A 14,482-nucleotide genomic window follows, 5' to 3' on the forward strand; every position below is an offset into this window, starting at 1 on the left:
TGCTGTTCCTTCCCACTTAAAATTGTGATAGGTGGGCTGGAGCGGGCGGGGGGGCGAGATTTGGAGGGGGCGTCCAACATAACTTGTATTGAGCTCCTGGGCCACAAGGATGGCTCCTCCGCTAGGGCAGAGGAGCATTGCTGCCCCGCCAGCAGCTGCAGGCCCTTTAATGCAAAACGATAATAAACTATGTTTATTATCGTTTTGTATTAAAAGCGGTGGGGCCACAGACTGTGACAGCAGTGAGGGAAGTTCACTGTGCACTCCCCTCAGAGTGCATGAGTGTTTGGCCGGCCATCTCCGGCCGGCCAAACACACATGCTCAGTAGGCTCTCTCCAGCCCAGCAACACAACACAGTTGCTGGGCTGGAGAGAGCTAGCGCAGGCCACATGGAGAAACCAACAAGCTGGATCAGCGAGCAAGCCTTCTTCTTTTGTTTCTAACTTTGATGTAGGCAGTGACTGGTGCCTGGGCTGACCCTGCTGCTCTCTGCCAGGACAGGCCAGCCTGTTACCAGCCTGAGCTAGTACACACCTCGGTTTAATGGTATGTAACCTAGGTGTGGCCTTCATCCTCCCCATTCGCCTTAGGCAAGCACTGCCACTTGCTATTTGGTATGTATTTCTAACATTTCTACCCAGGGATACCCATTGTGAAGTGCTTGTGTCCTTGTGCAAGGCTTGTGCTATTTAAAATTACCTAAAAACAAAACATGGTTTCTGTCACCCATGCTGTAAACTCATCATTCAAAAACATTGTCTTTGATGTTAGAAAGAGATAGACATATATTAACAGGATTGTGCAGCCTGAAACTGGAAAATCTGGTCTGTCTTCTGGCTTCCCTGCTAGACCAATTTATGTGATCCTAGTCATAGGTAATACTTTATTTCACCCTCTCCTTTTTTGTCCATTGCCACATATGAAAGCACCTGCAAATATGTGGGTTCAGGATGTGCGCCGTTTGAAAACCTCTCTTGTGTTTGATTTAATAGGCTTGTATAATGTTGCTCCACCTATAACAAGAATGTAGACCAACATATAGTGTGCACGTCATAGCTGACGTGCCTCTTAGATTACTAATAGCATTGTCATCTGGGTGGAGGCAGTAATGTTTGTCTCTCAGTAAAGAAATGAATAGCCAGAAACGTATAGTTTTGGTGCTCTTTTGCTGATTTGTCCTCATGATGATCTATTGAATTATGGGCGGCCAAAAGGCCGTCGACAATATATCAGCTAAAAACTATGCAGATTATTGAGTGCACATATGAGCAATGGAATAACTTAAGTCTTATCTTTAGTTTTGCCATGCATGTTATTGAATTGTTATTACTGTTTCGTTCTTTTCCCCTTTTTTGTTCACTATTTGCATTGTTTGCACAATCGTGAACACTTTGGACTCATTAAGAGTTTGGCGGGTGGCAGAGGCCACCCGCCAAACTCGTTAGGTCGGAAGACTGCCAGTTCAATCTTCGGCCCGCTGTCCCTATTGTGAGTTTCCCGCTGGGCCAGTGGGAAACTACCCACAATATTGATGCGGGCTCGTATTCGAGCTGGTGGCACATCGGGTGCGACAACACCCGTTGCACCTTTCACTGCCTGTAATTCAGGCAGTGAAAAGCATGATGGGGCTGTCCATTGGGACCCCTGCACTGCCCATGCCGAGTGCATGGGCAGTGCAGGGACGCCCATGAGGCCCCTGGCACCCCTCTCGCCGCCAGACTTTGCATGGCGGAGAAATTACCGTGCAAAAAGCTGGTGGACACGAGAGTCATAATCCCCAGTGCAGCGCTGCTTGCAAGGCTGCCCTGGTGGATTAAGTCCACCGGCACCGCCAGGCTGTCAGCTGGCGAAAAAGTGGCAGTGCCGGGTGTCGGATCATGGCTCTTTCACCATGGTCACAATGTGGCTGTCGGACTGCCGCTTTGGTGACGGTCTGACTGCCACCACGACTCTGGCGGTCCTAGGACCACCAGACTTGTAATGGGGGGCTTTGTGTCCACTATGCACCTTGAGCATCTGTCGTAGTTTGGACTCTTGCTCTAGGCAAGACTGCTGGTTTAAGAATGACAGTACTTATGTTTGTAGGTGACTATGCCTATCCTACAACAAGTTGCAACTGTTGTCCCAACCTTTCCGGCTCACTAGCAGCACTTCTCCAAAAACCCAAAAAGTAAAAGGTGATTTGTGGCAGCCTTTACGCATGGACTCAAGAGTATGACATCTCAGGGAGAGTCGTGGTTAAACTGAGATTACCCCTTTCTCACAGATACATCATGTCTCATCCAAACAGAGGCAATAACGAAGATGCAGTAAAGTTTCAATAGTTTTTATTTAACACAACTGCAATCTGCGATATGTTGCATGGGCTGCAATGATTAGGATAATGAACAGTGCAAGAAACAGAGTTGTAAAGACAAGAGTCATTTTTACAAAGACCCCCACCATCTTGCAATAGCATGAAAAGATATAAGGTGTGTAATATGTCCTAATACCCTATCATGATAGGCCTAACCTTCTACCTAAAGGAGAGCTGGGTCTGTTAAACCTAATCTGCCAATGCCATGTCCATGAGAGGAGCTCCCAACCCTCGTTACCTTGGAATGAGGTCTCTATCTCAGACTCCGCAGGGACACGAAGACTGGGTCAGCGTCAAGACGACGTGCAGCATCGATATCAGCGATGGTGGCGATGCCCTCTGGTTGGAATCCCTCTGATTATCTGTCTAAAGTGTGATGTATTTATACAGATCTACTTGGACCCCTGACGTAGGTGTGTTCCCAAACAATAGATAACAGGCACGCTTGGGGCGGCAATTAATAAAAACCATTCCCTCGAACGTATAGAGAGGGAAAGTCCCTAAGTGTGAACACCTACTGTTTGTTTGTCTTTGTCACTTGATCTCGACGCCTTAACGCGGTGGCACTGATAATGCAAAGCATAACAAGTGGCCTAACTATAAACAAGGCAGCCATCTTAAAAGAATTACATAATTAAATGGGCTAAGACAGAGCAAGCTAAGTAGGTTTAAAGTCACTAGGTGATGGGGCAGGAGTCTGCAAGCCGAAGGCTAAGCTGACTCCTGTTATCCCATAAAAACAAAATAGGATTCAATACACTTCTATCACTTTAAATTTATTTTGATGCTGCTTAATATATTTGTTGTACATCACTAAATATATAGAGAGTTATTCAGCACCAAAAATATGTTTCTGCCATAGCTTTCTTTCTTTATTGACTTGTGGCATATAACAATACAATTTTTAGTACTGAGTGATTATTGAGGTTTTGTTTATGAATGGTACCTTTAGGACCGTTGAAGATACATATTATACCAATGTCCTTTTGAGGTTTACGGGTTACTTCTGTTTCATGTGTTGTAATTTAACTACTGAGGGAGGCAGGCAGGCAGGAACTGGAGGAGAATTACCAGTTTTGTGGTACAAATTCTCAAACTCTGTTCTCCTAAATATGGGTATCTTTGCATTCTTTACTTAGCCTTAGAGAACTACAGTGATTAAAGTCATCAGTTGATTATGCCACCTGTCCCATCCCTGTTACTTGTTCAATGTACCTGAAATACTCCTCATTTTTTATTTTTGAAAGAGTTTGAGGGGACTACCAAACTGAAAGTGCTCCCTATGGGGTTTCTTGGAGGATCCTAGTGCAATGGATATGCTAAACTGGACTTCATGCACCTGGTCTAGACAAGGTACACCCAGTTACCAAAATGTAAGTAGTTTCAGTGACCTCTGATAACAGCTCCCCCTTTGTGTGTTTTTTAATCAATGGGAATGAGTGCAGATGGGAGTCTGATCCTGATCAATGTAGTGCACTTTTCACTATGATTTCCTTTTATGAACTCAAGTATATTTATGTATGAATGGACAAGCTAATATGGCTGGTGGTTCCTGCTCTCAGAGAAACAACAGAAACATGCTACTGGTCCCTTACCCCCCCTTTCTCCATTGTTCTAAGGTATATACAAGGTTTCCTACCACAGCTGGGTCGGGCATACTGCACATGCCTTGTGTGATGCTAGCTAGGCCTGGTCTACCTAGCATCATCTCTCAGAGGAGAAAATCTGCCCAGCATGATTGATTGGATTTCAGGAATATTGGAATGCACCTAAACTGATTAACAGCTGGCTGCTGCCAAGGATTGGGTATATTTACAGGAGAGCCTCTGCAGCAAAGGATACTGAGCAAGAGTTGTAAACCTGTTTGGAACATGCTGCACTCTAACTATTACCCTGAGGTTAGGACTAAGCTTGTTACCCTATTAATCCTTCTTTTTTTCTAAACTACATGGGCTACTTGCCTTGCCTGCCTGGAAAACCCCCGACAGCCCACACAGACGAGCAAGGCAGGCATTTAGAGCCAAGCAGTCCTCTCTGCACCTCACCAGAAGCAAGTGGAGGGCTGCACAAGATCCATTAACAAGTGCAAATGAGAGGAATGGTAACACTACCTGGTATTCACAGTCCCTCCATATGCACACATTGTGCTTATTTACCGTTGTGAAAACCCATCACTTGCCCTTTACCAGTATACATTAATGGCCATCTTGTGACCCAGTGCATGGACCTATGAACACCCTGCAAGATATGGATGCTAGAGAAAGTGTTTCTAAAATAAACATGGGGTACCCTCACCCAGCATACATCTGGCTTGCATATAACTGTATCTGGAAGCTAAATTAGGTCCTGCCCGGTGTCCATAAGTGTAGACCTTATGCTTATAGGTCCATGCTCCAATGTTTCTTGAGAGTCAGATACATGTCTGCTCCCCTGGATGTGAATCCATTAACCTTATATTTCTAGCACCTACAGGTCATGGGATATAACATTTCAAAGATACTGTCCACTCCTAACCTAGGAGAGAAAGAGGTTGCTTAGAGAAATAAATTGAAATTATGACGCACCCTCTTTGTGCAATTTGGTATGCAGATCGAATTTGTTGGTATTTCCTTCATATTGCAGTTTGTTAGTCTCTTTTACTTGAAAATGCTTTCTTTGGAGCATTCTCCAATTCTAACCTTTGGGTCTCTTGCGTAATGACTCCAGGGTGTGCTATGTTACCAGTAAATCAAGTATATAAAAGTATGGAGGCTGGTTAAGAAAGAATCAAGCAGAAAATTCAGTAGTGCCGGTTTTAAAACTCACTTGAAGGCGATACTGTAGTATTATGGCTGTGAAAATAATTCAGCACTTTTCTGGGCTACAATGGCATGCAATAATATGCTACCTCTGTTTATAATGGGATGTCTAACACCAAGCCATGTGACTGGATAGCGCTGCATGAGAGAACTGTTATTCCTGTTTCACCTGTGCCAATTGCCATTTCCAACAGTGGTCTAAGTGCATTATAAAAAGTACGAGAACTTTGATGCTTCATGCAGTGGGGGTGGGGACAGTGAACGCATGGGCGGAGTCAAATGTGTGGCAAAAAAAACTAAATAATCCTTAGGTTTTTTGGTCTTTCATCTCAGGCATTTACATATAAAATAATGTGCAGCTTAATTGAAAACTCTGCAGGAAATGCACTATAATACATTATGAAACCTCTCTTAGTTAATGCACTGCAGATGTGTGTGTGTAACCAGAGAGCCAAAGAATACAATCGTGCTTGGTGAGGTGGAGAATAGTGACGTGTATATTTTTAGTGCTATTTAGTCCCAGCCTGTGACAGAAAGCACTGTGAATATGTAAATCATTATTTTTAATTTGCATCGCACACAGTATAAGATAGAAGGCAAAAATATACAAAAAGGTTGACGATAAAATGGTGCTTCCAAAATTTTAGTAATGGCCAATGCCCAGACGGTTCTTAATGCTATTATTTTTATGTAACTGTCCCTTAAAAGCATGCACTTTATGACGCAGCCAGTAACCCCCTTGCACTATTAGTCAAAAATAATAAATTGTTTGTCATCACATAACTTTAGGTGATTTCATCAATTAAAGACAGTATAGGCTCCCAAGCACCCTTCACATTTTTAGATTAACCAGGTGTGCACATTTGCATTTCTTTCAGGCAAGCAGGCACTCTGGCAAAAAGACTTGTTTATTCTTTAGCTCTCTGCCCGCCTTTGGTTTTATAGCACAGGAGAATCCCTGAATGACACTTCAGCTGATGCATTTAAACTATAGGAATTAACTGTCCCAGGACGGATGTATTTTCACAAAAATTAGGGGAACGTTTTTTCCTAAATTAAAAAAGTATAGGCACGTCGTGCCCCTCCAATCCCACCCACTTTGACCTCTGATTTCCAATAGTTATTGGGGTACCAAGGGCCTCCCAAGGGATAAGTGGTTTTGTAGAAACTATAAAGCTGAAGTGGAGACGTTCCTGCATAAAATGTTAACATCAACATCACTTTATACTTTGAAGAATTTGGCACATACAAGCTTTAATGTGAATGAGAATTCTGAAGATGATAATCTTTGATTCTGGGCCCGATTTAGACCGGTGGAAGGGTTACTCTGTTACAATGGTGAGGGACAGCCCATCTGACCAAATATAAATCCCATTGGATATAATGGGATTTATATTTGAGCAAAGGGGCTACCGAGTAATCCGTCTGCCAGAATCTAAATCAGGCCCCCTGTTTTTTTAATTTTGTAAGAAAGTTTTGTGCCTTCATATTAGTGCAACACGGGCTCTTCGTAACACGATTTAACATAACAGTTTTTACAGATATTTTAGTAGAATGGTTCCGCATTTAGACCGAAACAACCTGATTGGTTATTGCTTCCTATTTAGTTAAAATGATAATGTAATGTTTTGATATGTACACTCTCCTGTGAAGTCAGCAAGAAGAAGCCCAAGTTTAGAAAATTGGGAGTTTTGGAAAATATTTTTCGTTTTTTACAGTAGCAACCTTTATTTCTACGTGCCTTTAGGTCGGAGTATGTGCACAGATAAAACCAGCTTTAGGAGCAATACTTAAACATGAATAATATCTGAGCGCTGAGTGGGAATGGGAGGAATAATAGCTGTTTTGGCCTACCATATAAATGTTGGCTTTTTTTCGTTTCACTTTGACAAAGTTAATCGTAGTTGAATTTGATTAAAGATGAACACAGTAAAATCAGCACAAAGGTGTGGATTTCTTCTGCTTTCTGGACTTTCACCTCCATAACAGGCACCTGAAAACGACCTCCACGCATTTTCTCCATCTGTCTGCTATCTTGTTTCCTTAAACAGGCACCTTGAGGCTGTCAGCAAATTCAATCGCCAGAATTAAAAATATTAAAAACTGCAGATACTTATCTCTTCAGTATGTCAGTCCAGTCAGCATTATTCTTACACTAAACCTGTTCTTTGAGCTGTTCTTCAAGTATTCGATTCTCTTGTCTACTTAAAAATGACCTTTCCAATTTCTGACACTTTCCATTACAGCAGTTGCAATAGATTCTGCTCGTCAATAAAGCCAATGTCAAATCTTGGACAGATTCAGTTAAAAACATTTCTATGAAGACAGAGTTTTCTGGAACGTTGCCCTCCACAACTGGATACAAAACTTCAGAGCTGATCAGATCAATCCAGAACCTGTCCCATGACAGAGTGCAGGACCTATTATCCCCTACATTTGCGGACTAGAAACATGCTCCAACCCCTCTCCCACCTTTTGCTGATTTTCTGAAAAGTATACTATATTAATTAGACACCGATATTCTGACAGAGTAGTGTCTAAACCAGACAGCATCACTATTCGGAGAACTGACTGTAGCTCTATATATGCAGTGTTACATGGAACCGAGAGAATACATAAATGAAACAATAACATGCTTATTTATTGCACTTCATAACGCACACGTGCTAACGCTGTGTGTTGTAAAAAAAAAAAACAGGCTTTAGCTTTGCCCACTTTAACACTACTCAATTTATCATCCTTGAAAGGATGGAAGGCTGAGTTTACACTGGGAGGCTCAAGGCCATGACTTGCAGATGAGACAGTAAGTATTTTAGCTGTAGAGCTATCTTCCGCCTAAGTGCTGACTCAACCTCATACTAATACCAGGTAAAGAACTTCTGATAGTGATGAAAGTTTGACAGTTTCTTCCATGATATGCCCAGTCTCGACTTTTAATGAGATAAGGGCAGATTGACTTTCATTGCCATCTTTATCTTGTTATGTAATGCTCTCTCTGAGCAATCATCTGTGCATGATTCAGCATAGCTTACTTTAAGAATGCTGCTTTATTAACACACCTTAGTGCAGTAAGTTTCAATTAGTACTTGTTATTAAGTGCCAAGAGGTGATTCTGGTTTTGAAGTAGATGATAACTTATATTAGAACATTGGAATGTTGGGAGCTCTAGTGGAGAGAATAGAGGGCTCCGGGCTTCTAATGGCTGGTAAAAGATCCAAAATAATCGAGAACCCACTATGGAAAAATCAAAGAGTGTATTCATATGTCGGGTTATGTTCAACAATAAAATTCTTTGAATTTATGTTTGCTGGGGGTCGCGTAACTAGTTAGCATGAAGGAGTCTCATTCGTTATTGGAATTAACCAGACAAATCGCTTCACCAACTAAGAACGGCCATGCACCACCACCCACAGAATCGAGAAAGAGCTATCAATCCTTTCCATGTCCGGGCCGGGTGAGGTCCATCCCCCATTTGACTACCCACTGCTTAATCACTTCATTTTGGGCAATTTTGAGAACTGGGAGAATTGGACCTTGGCTACTTGTTGCTGAACCTAATGGTGGGTAAAAGCCTGAACATTCCAATGTTCTTTGTTCACAGCAACCGTTGTGAACAAAGGCCTCAAGGAGCCCGGGTTTTCAGTCCGCTCAGTTTCCTTGAGGCCTTTGTTTATATTTATTAGAACATTCTACCCTCTAGTGGTAGAATGTTCTAATATCCAAATAGCTCTTTGTAGCTGGGCTATACTGGCCATTAAAGTCCTGTTCCCTTGTTAAAGGCCCTTGCTTTCGGCTCGGGCCTTTAAAGCTGGAGCGGGCCTTTAATGGCCAGTGTAGTCTGCTACGGCAGGCTGTAAGGCTATATTAGCTTCAGTGCACTTAGCCAAGTGTCATTTTGCACTTTGTGCAGCACCTACTCAACCCCACTAAATCCCTCATTACGAGCTGCATGGTACTGGTGGGGTCCAAACTCTGCATCTGTAACTACCAGTGCTGTGGAGTAACATCCTGCCACAGTCGTGCAATTAGGATTTAAACTCCATGGAATAAAGAATAACTAAGTGAATCCGGTTTTACAAGGTGTAAAACTACAGGGAATTCCCTGTTCTGTGGGGTTTAATATACACATTTACCACACGGTGACGGGGGCAGGTGCTAGGTGGGGTGGAGGGAGGAAGGTTGAGCTGACAAGAGGAAAAGGGAAAAACTTGCCCTGGCAGGACATGTAGCTCTCCCATGTGGAAAAGAAAACTCACCAGAGAAGGGGCAGGTGCCTGGCTGCTGTTGCAGGCAAAGCCTCAAATGATGCCATAGGTCTGTAAAATCGGGTCTAGTGTTCCTGTACCAGGAAAATCTGGGTGTGTGAATGCTAGTTGATTGGTTGAAGGGAAATTCCACTACGCCCTTCTCGTAACGAGGATCTAAATGTGTAACTTTATCCTGAAGGGGTTCAGCAAGTAATAATGAAAAGGCTGTGATTAATGAAGACCTATTACTTGTACTGTTTGTTTGGACATCCCTCATAAGTATGCAGAGGTTTCGCTGCTGTAGAGCCGCTGTAACCCTTCATACGACAGCCAACACCCTAGACTGAGGCAGATGGAAGCAGGCCAGTTTTGTTTGGGCTTGTGGCCATTACTGAATGAACATATTACAGGTCAGCAAGGCTCTGCTTCCACAGGGAGGCTGCAACATATTGTGTTTTCAGCATGCTCACTTGCCAGCCAATCTTTGACAATTCGGAGTGAGATGTCGGTCTTCCTTTAAGTACGAGTTGTGTTGTAAAAGTCAACAAATATTAATACAGAAACGGAGAATGATTGGCATGTTCCCAAGATAGCATATTTCAAAGCTCATTTGTAGGAATGGAAACTTAATATATTTCCAATGGCATCAAAGATGTTTACTGACCACATTTTGGAAGTCTTTTTGCATTCTTCGGGCAGTTAAGTACTCAAATAAACATGCTTTACAAACTGAGTAGATCATATGTTGAGAAAAAATCTCTGCATTTAGCTACTTATGGAAAGTGCTATTACAATATGCCTGTCGTTTGTAAGGTTCCTTTAGGTTACAACCAAGCCCCATGCCAGTAGGGTACAATTTATCCAATTGGGGGCTTTGAATTGACAATCCCAACAGTTATTTGAGTTAGGAGTTTTGATTTACCTGCATAGAAACCCAAAAATCACAGGACTGTCAACAAGGTATCCTTGGCAACACTACTCTATCACCTTAGGAAATAAACTATTAAATGAATCAGATTTAAATCTCATTTCCATTTTTATCCAAACCAAAAGCAGTAAAATGTGTAGTACTCCGGGGTCTATTCCTTCCATACTCCTCCTTTTAATATCCGCATGCCTCAAATCGCACTGCCCCTAAACCACATGGGACCTGAGTTCTTCATACTCGCACTTATGCTCAACTTCTTTTCGAAGAGTCAGCAGACCAAACCTCCCTCATGGCCTCGATATTTAATCTTTCTGAAAGCCTTACAAATGGTGGGTGACTTCTAACTACTTGAAGTTAAATCCAAGCAAGGGAGAACTTCGGCTTCCATTTATTGATAGCAATGTAAAGGACCACCACTGGCCTAGCTGCATTGGCACACTTCCCTTTCCAGCAAAATATGTGCGTAATCTCGGCATTCACATTGGCTCACATCTGGGCACAGCTTCACATATTGCACTTTTCAGAAGTATGCTTATTCCCTTTTTTGAATTCCACAATGTCCTCATACAATCAATAATTGATTATAACAATGTCATTCACCTCGGAGCCCCTGAGAAACAGCTAGCCCATCTTCAATTAGTTTGAAATGCTGCACTACATTTATATGTGGATTAAACAACATGATTCAATAACAGTGGCCACAAAGCATCTTCATTGGCTTCTAAAACATTCACATTTTATATTTATTGTCATGTGTAATGTGGAAACAGAAGTTTTTCTCATAAACCTGTGTTTTTGGAAAATACATTTTGGTGGGATGTCACCCAACGAAATCTCAGATCTAACCACTAATTCTTGCTCCAATTGCAAACAATCCGACCTTAAGACAGGGAGGCAGAGATTTTTCCATGCTTGCAGTCAAGGGATGGAGTTCACTCTCAATATCTCTTCAACTAGCTTCCATCCGACATTTTAAAAGGCTTTAAAAGCCTGTCTTTTCGAACAATAATAATACCTTTAATAAAACTTTGGTGGACCACCACCAGGAAATCTATTAAGGTGAAACATGTGCTATAAAAATGATCAAATGATAAATATGATATATTATGAGTAAAACGGAGCAAATCAGAAGTACAAACCATAATACAGTGATCAAAAGGGGTAGAGGTTTCACCTGAATTAAAAATTGCTGAAACCTGTCTGCTATAAGCATTCTAGAAACTAGGATGAAAATCAAATCATTCCTCAGTTGATTTCCATCCTGTGCAATCTCAGGGTATCTGGTTTCAGGAAGCAACCAGGGTGCTCCCCACAGGCTTTTTGAGTAAAAAGCATGTCCAAGACGGACTCAGACCCACTCTGATGGGAGATCAAGTGGCCAAACATATTGGTCTGAAAGCAGAGGACAATCCTGGGATTTTCACACAGGTTGACTGCCCACCCTTTGACCCATCAGATTGGTAATTTGTTTTATTGAACACTATTGACCAAAGGTCAGGCAATCAGACTGTGTGGAACATCCTGTTGTCTTCGGAGGATGGGTTTGCTATTCAAGAAAGCTGGAGAATGTGCTACACAGAGAGCATGCTGCTGTGAGAAGTCTACAATTTATTACAAATTCAAAAGTCTGTTTGTCGAAGTATGGTTATGCCTAATGCAAAACAAAAAAAAGTGTTTGCTGTGTTCCAATGTAGCAAACGGTTCAAAAACTTACCTCCAGGGCTCCGGTTGATATCATTGTCCGTATTGCTATAGGAGTAGTCGCGGCTTTCGGCATCTCCTCCGGGATACTCGCTGCCACTAGGAGCCATCCGTGGCTCTGATGGTTTCCTACTTGGTGGTGGGTTATTTCCTCTGCCAGAAGGGTCAGCACTTGGGTGATTTCCTAAAATGTAAGAATCAAATAAGGGTTTAATATATGCTGTATAAAACATACTCTCTATCTGTGCTTAGCAACACTATTTAAAGAAAGCTCTGAAGTGATAAGATACAAAATGTCATTAACTACTCAGTTCCAATACACTATTTATAAAGGCAACATGACTGTTGTGCTATGCTGTTGAACAGTCCCTAATTGAGGTTCTGATGCATGCTGTTTTTCACACCCTAGACTATGTTGTTTTCAGCAGAATTGTAAACTGTAACATTATGGGACTGATTTAGAGTTTGACACATGGGTTACTCCGTCACAAATGTGAGGGATATCTCATCCACGGTATTACGATCTCCAGAGGCTAATATTGAATCGTAATATGGCGAACGGTATATTTGTCATGTTTGTGACGGAGTAACTGTATCCGCCAAACTCTAAATCAGACCCTATGTGTCCTGAGTGATATTGAGATATGGTGCAAAGGTATGGACTCATTATTCTTACCTGAGAAATGTATTTATGATGGAAGAAAACTGAGAAACCATTGGTCCCTAGAAAAAAAGCACTTTAGAATACCGTAAATAGATTGCTTGAGGATTTTCATGGGTAAAATGCATTTTGCTATTTTTACAACACAATATTTAAACAAGCGTTTCTAAAGCCAATAGGGTGAACTCTCATAATCACTCAATTAAGCTGAGCTCAACACCGTGGTAGCTATGACAACAAGCAGACAGGCTTAAGCCAATGTGTAAAGTAATTAAGCAGTACCAAAACAGTAAAAGTTAAAATGCAAAACAATAACTGCCCACACTGAATTAGGAAGATAGAGTAAAATTAAACCAAAATGATACTAAAATGACAAAACTCCAATAAGAAGGACTGTTAGAAATGGGTTCTTTGGTTGACAGTCAGGTTACACCCTGTTCAAACAAGGACCCTCACTCTAGTCAGGGTAAAAGAGAATCACCCTCAGCTAACCCTTGCTTACCCCCTTGGTAGCTTGGCAGAGCAGTAGGCTTAACTTCAGAGTGCTAGGTGTAAAGTATTTGTACCAACACACACAGTAACTTAAAGAAAACACTACAAAATGACAACACCAGTTTAGAAAAATAGGAAATATTTATCTAAACAAAACAAGACCACAACGACAAAAATCCAACATACACAAGTCAAGTTATGAATTTTTAAAGATTAAACTCAAAAATAGCGCTTAGAAACAAAAATGATTTGATGAGATGTTAACATGGCGTCGTGACGGAGTCGTTCCCAACAAGCCGACACCAGCGGCGCCGGACACGGAGTCGTGTAGACCTCCAAGTTCAGTACCTTTGGTGAAGAGTGAAAACAAGCCGATGCGCGAAGTCGGGGATCGCGGCGTCTGTGCGAAACGTTGAATCCACACACTTCGAGCGGCCTCGGTCACGACGTGGTGCAGCGACTTCCACGGAGTCGCGGACTTCAGCAGGGCTGCAGCGGCGTCGGGCCTGCGAAGAGCGTCGCGTTCCAGCAAAGGTCACTGCGTCGGGTGAAGGCGGCGTCACCGGATTCAGCAGCTGTTTCGGTCCAGAGTCGTCCAAAGTCGATTTCCTTGGATTTCCACCAGCTTTCCTTTCAAGGGCCCAGGGACTGGATAGGGCCCAGGGACTGGATAGGGCACCACTTGTCAGAGCAGGAGTCTCTCCAGAGACTCCAGGTGCTGGCAGAGAGAAGTCTTTGCTGTCCCTGAGACTTCAAACAACAGGAGGCAAGTTCTAAATCAAGCCCTTGGAGATTTCTTCACAAGATGGAAGGCACACAAAGTCCAGTCTTTGCCCTCTTACTCTGGCAGAAGCAGCACTGCAGGAAATCTCCACAAAGCACAGTCACAGGCAGGGCAGCACTTCTTCCTCAGCTATTCAGCTCTTCTCCAGGCAGAAGTTCCTCTTGGTTCCAGAAGTGTTTCTAAAGTCTGTAGATTTGGGAGCCCTTCTTATACCCATTTTAGTCTTTGAAGTCACCTTTCTTCAAAGGGGACTCACACCTACTTGTGAAATCCTGCCTTGCCCAGGCAAGGCCTCAGACACACACCAGGGGGTTGGAGTCTGCATTGTCAGAGGCAGGCACAGTCCTTTCAGATGAGACTGACCACTCCACCCCTCCCTCCTAGCAGAGATGGCTAATTAGGAAATGCAGGTTACACCCCAGCTCCCTTTGTGTCACTGCCTGGTGTGAGGTGAAAAACAACCCAGCTGTCAAACTGACCCAGACAGGGAATCCACAAACAAGGCAGAGTCACA

At 42.6% G+C, this 14,482-nt stretch overlaps 1 protein-coding gene across 3 annotated transcripts in view; it reads right to left on the reverse strand.

Moving 5' to 3' along the window:
• Positions 1-14,482, reverse strand: part of RPH3A (rabphilin 3A) — a 756,965-nt gene that overhangs the window by 241,833 nt on the left and 500,650 nt on the right. For all 3 annotated transcript variants that reach the window (XM_069214805.1, XM_069214806.1, XM_069214807.1), the window contains exon 8: positions 12,045-12,215. In XM_069214805.1, the coding sequence (XP_069070906.1) occupies positions 12,045-12,215 (171 nt within the window). The remainder of the gene's footprint in view (positions 1-12,044; positions 12,216-14,482) is intronic.

Source organism: Pleurodeles waltl, chromosome 11 (assembly GCF_031143425.1).
Source record: "Pleurodeles waltl isolate 20211129_DDA chromosome 11, aPleWal1.hap1.20221129, whole genome shotgun sequence".
NCBI lineage: Eukaryota > Metazoa > Chordata > Amphibia > Caudata > Salamandridae > Pleurodeles > Pleurodeles waltl.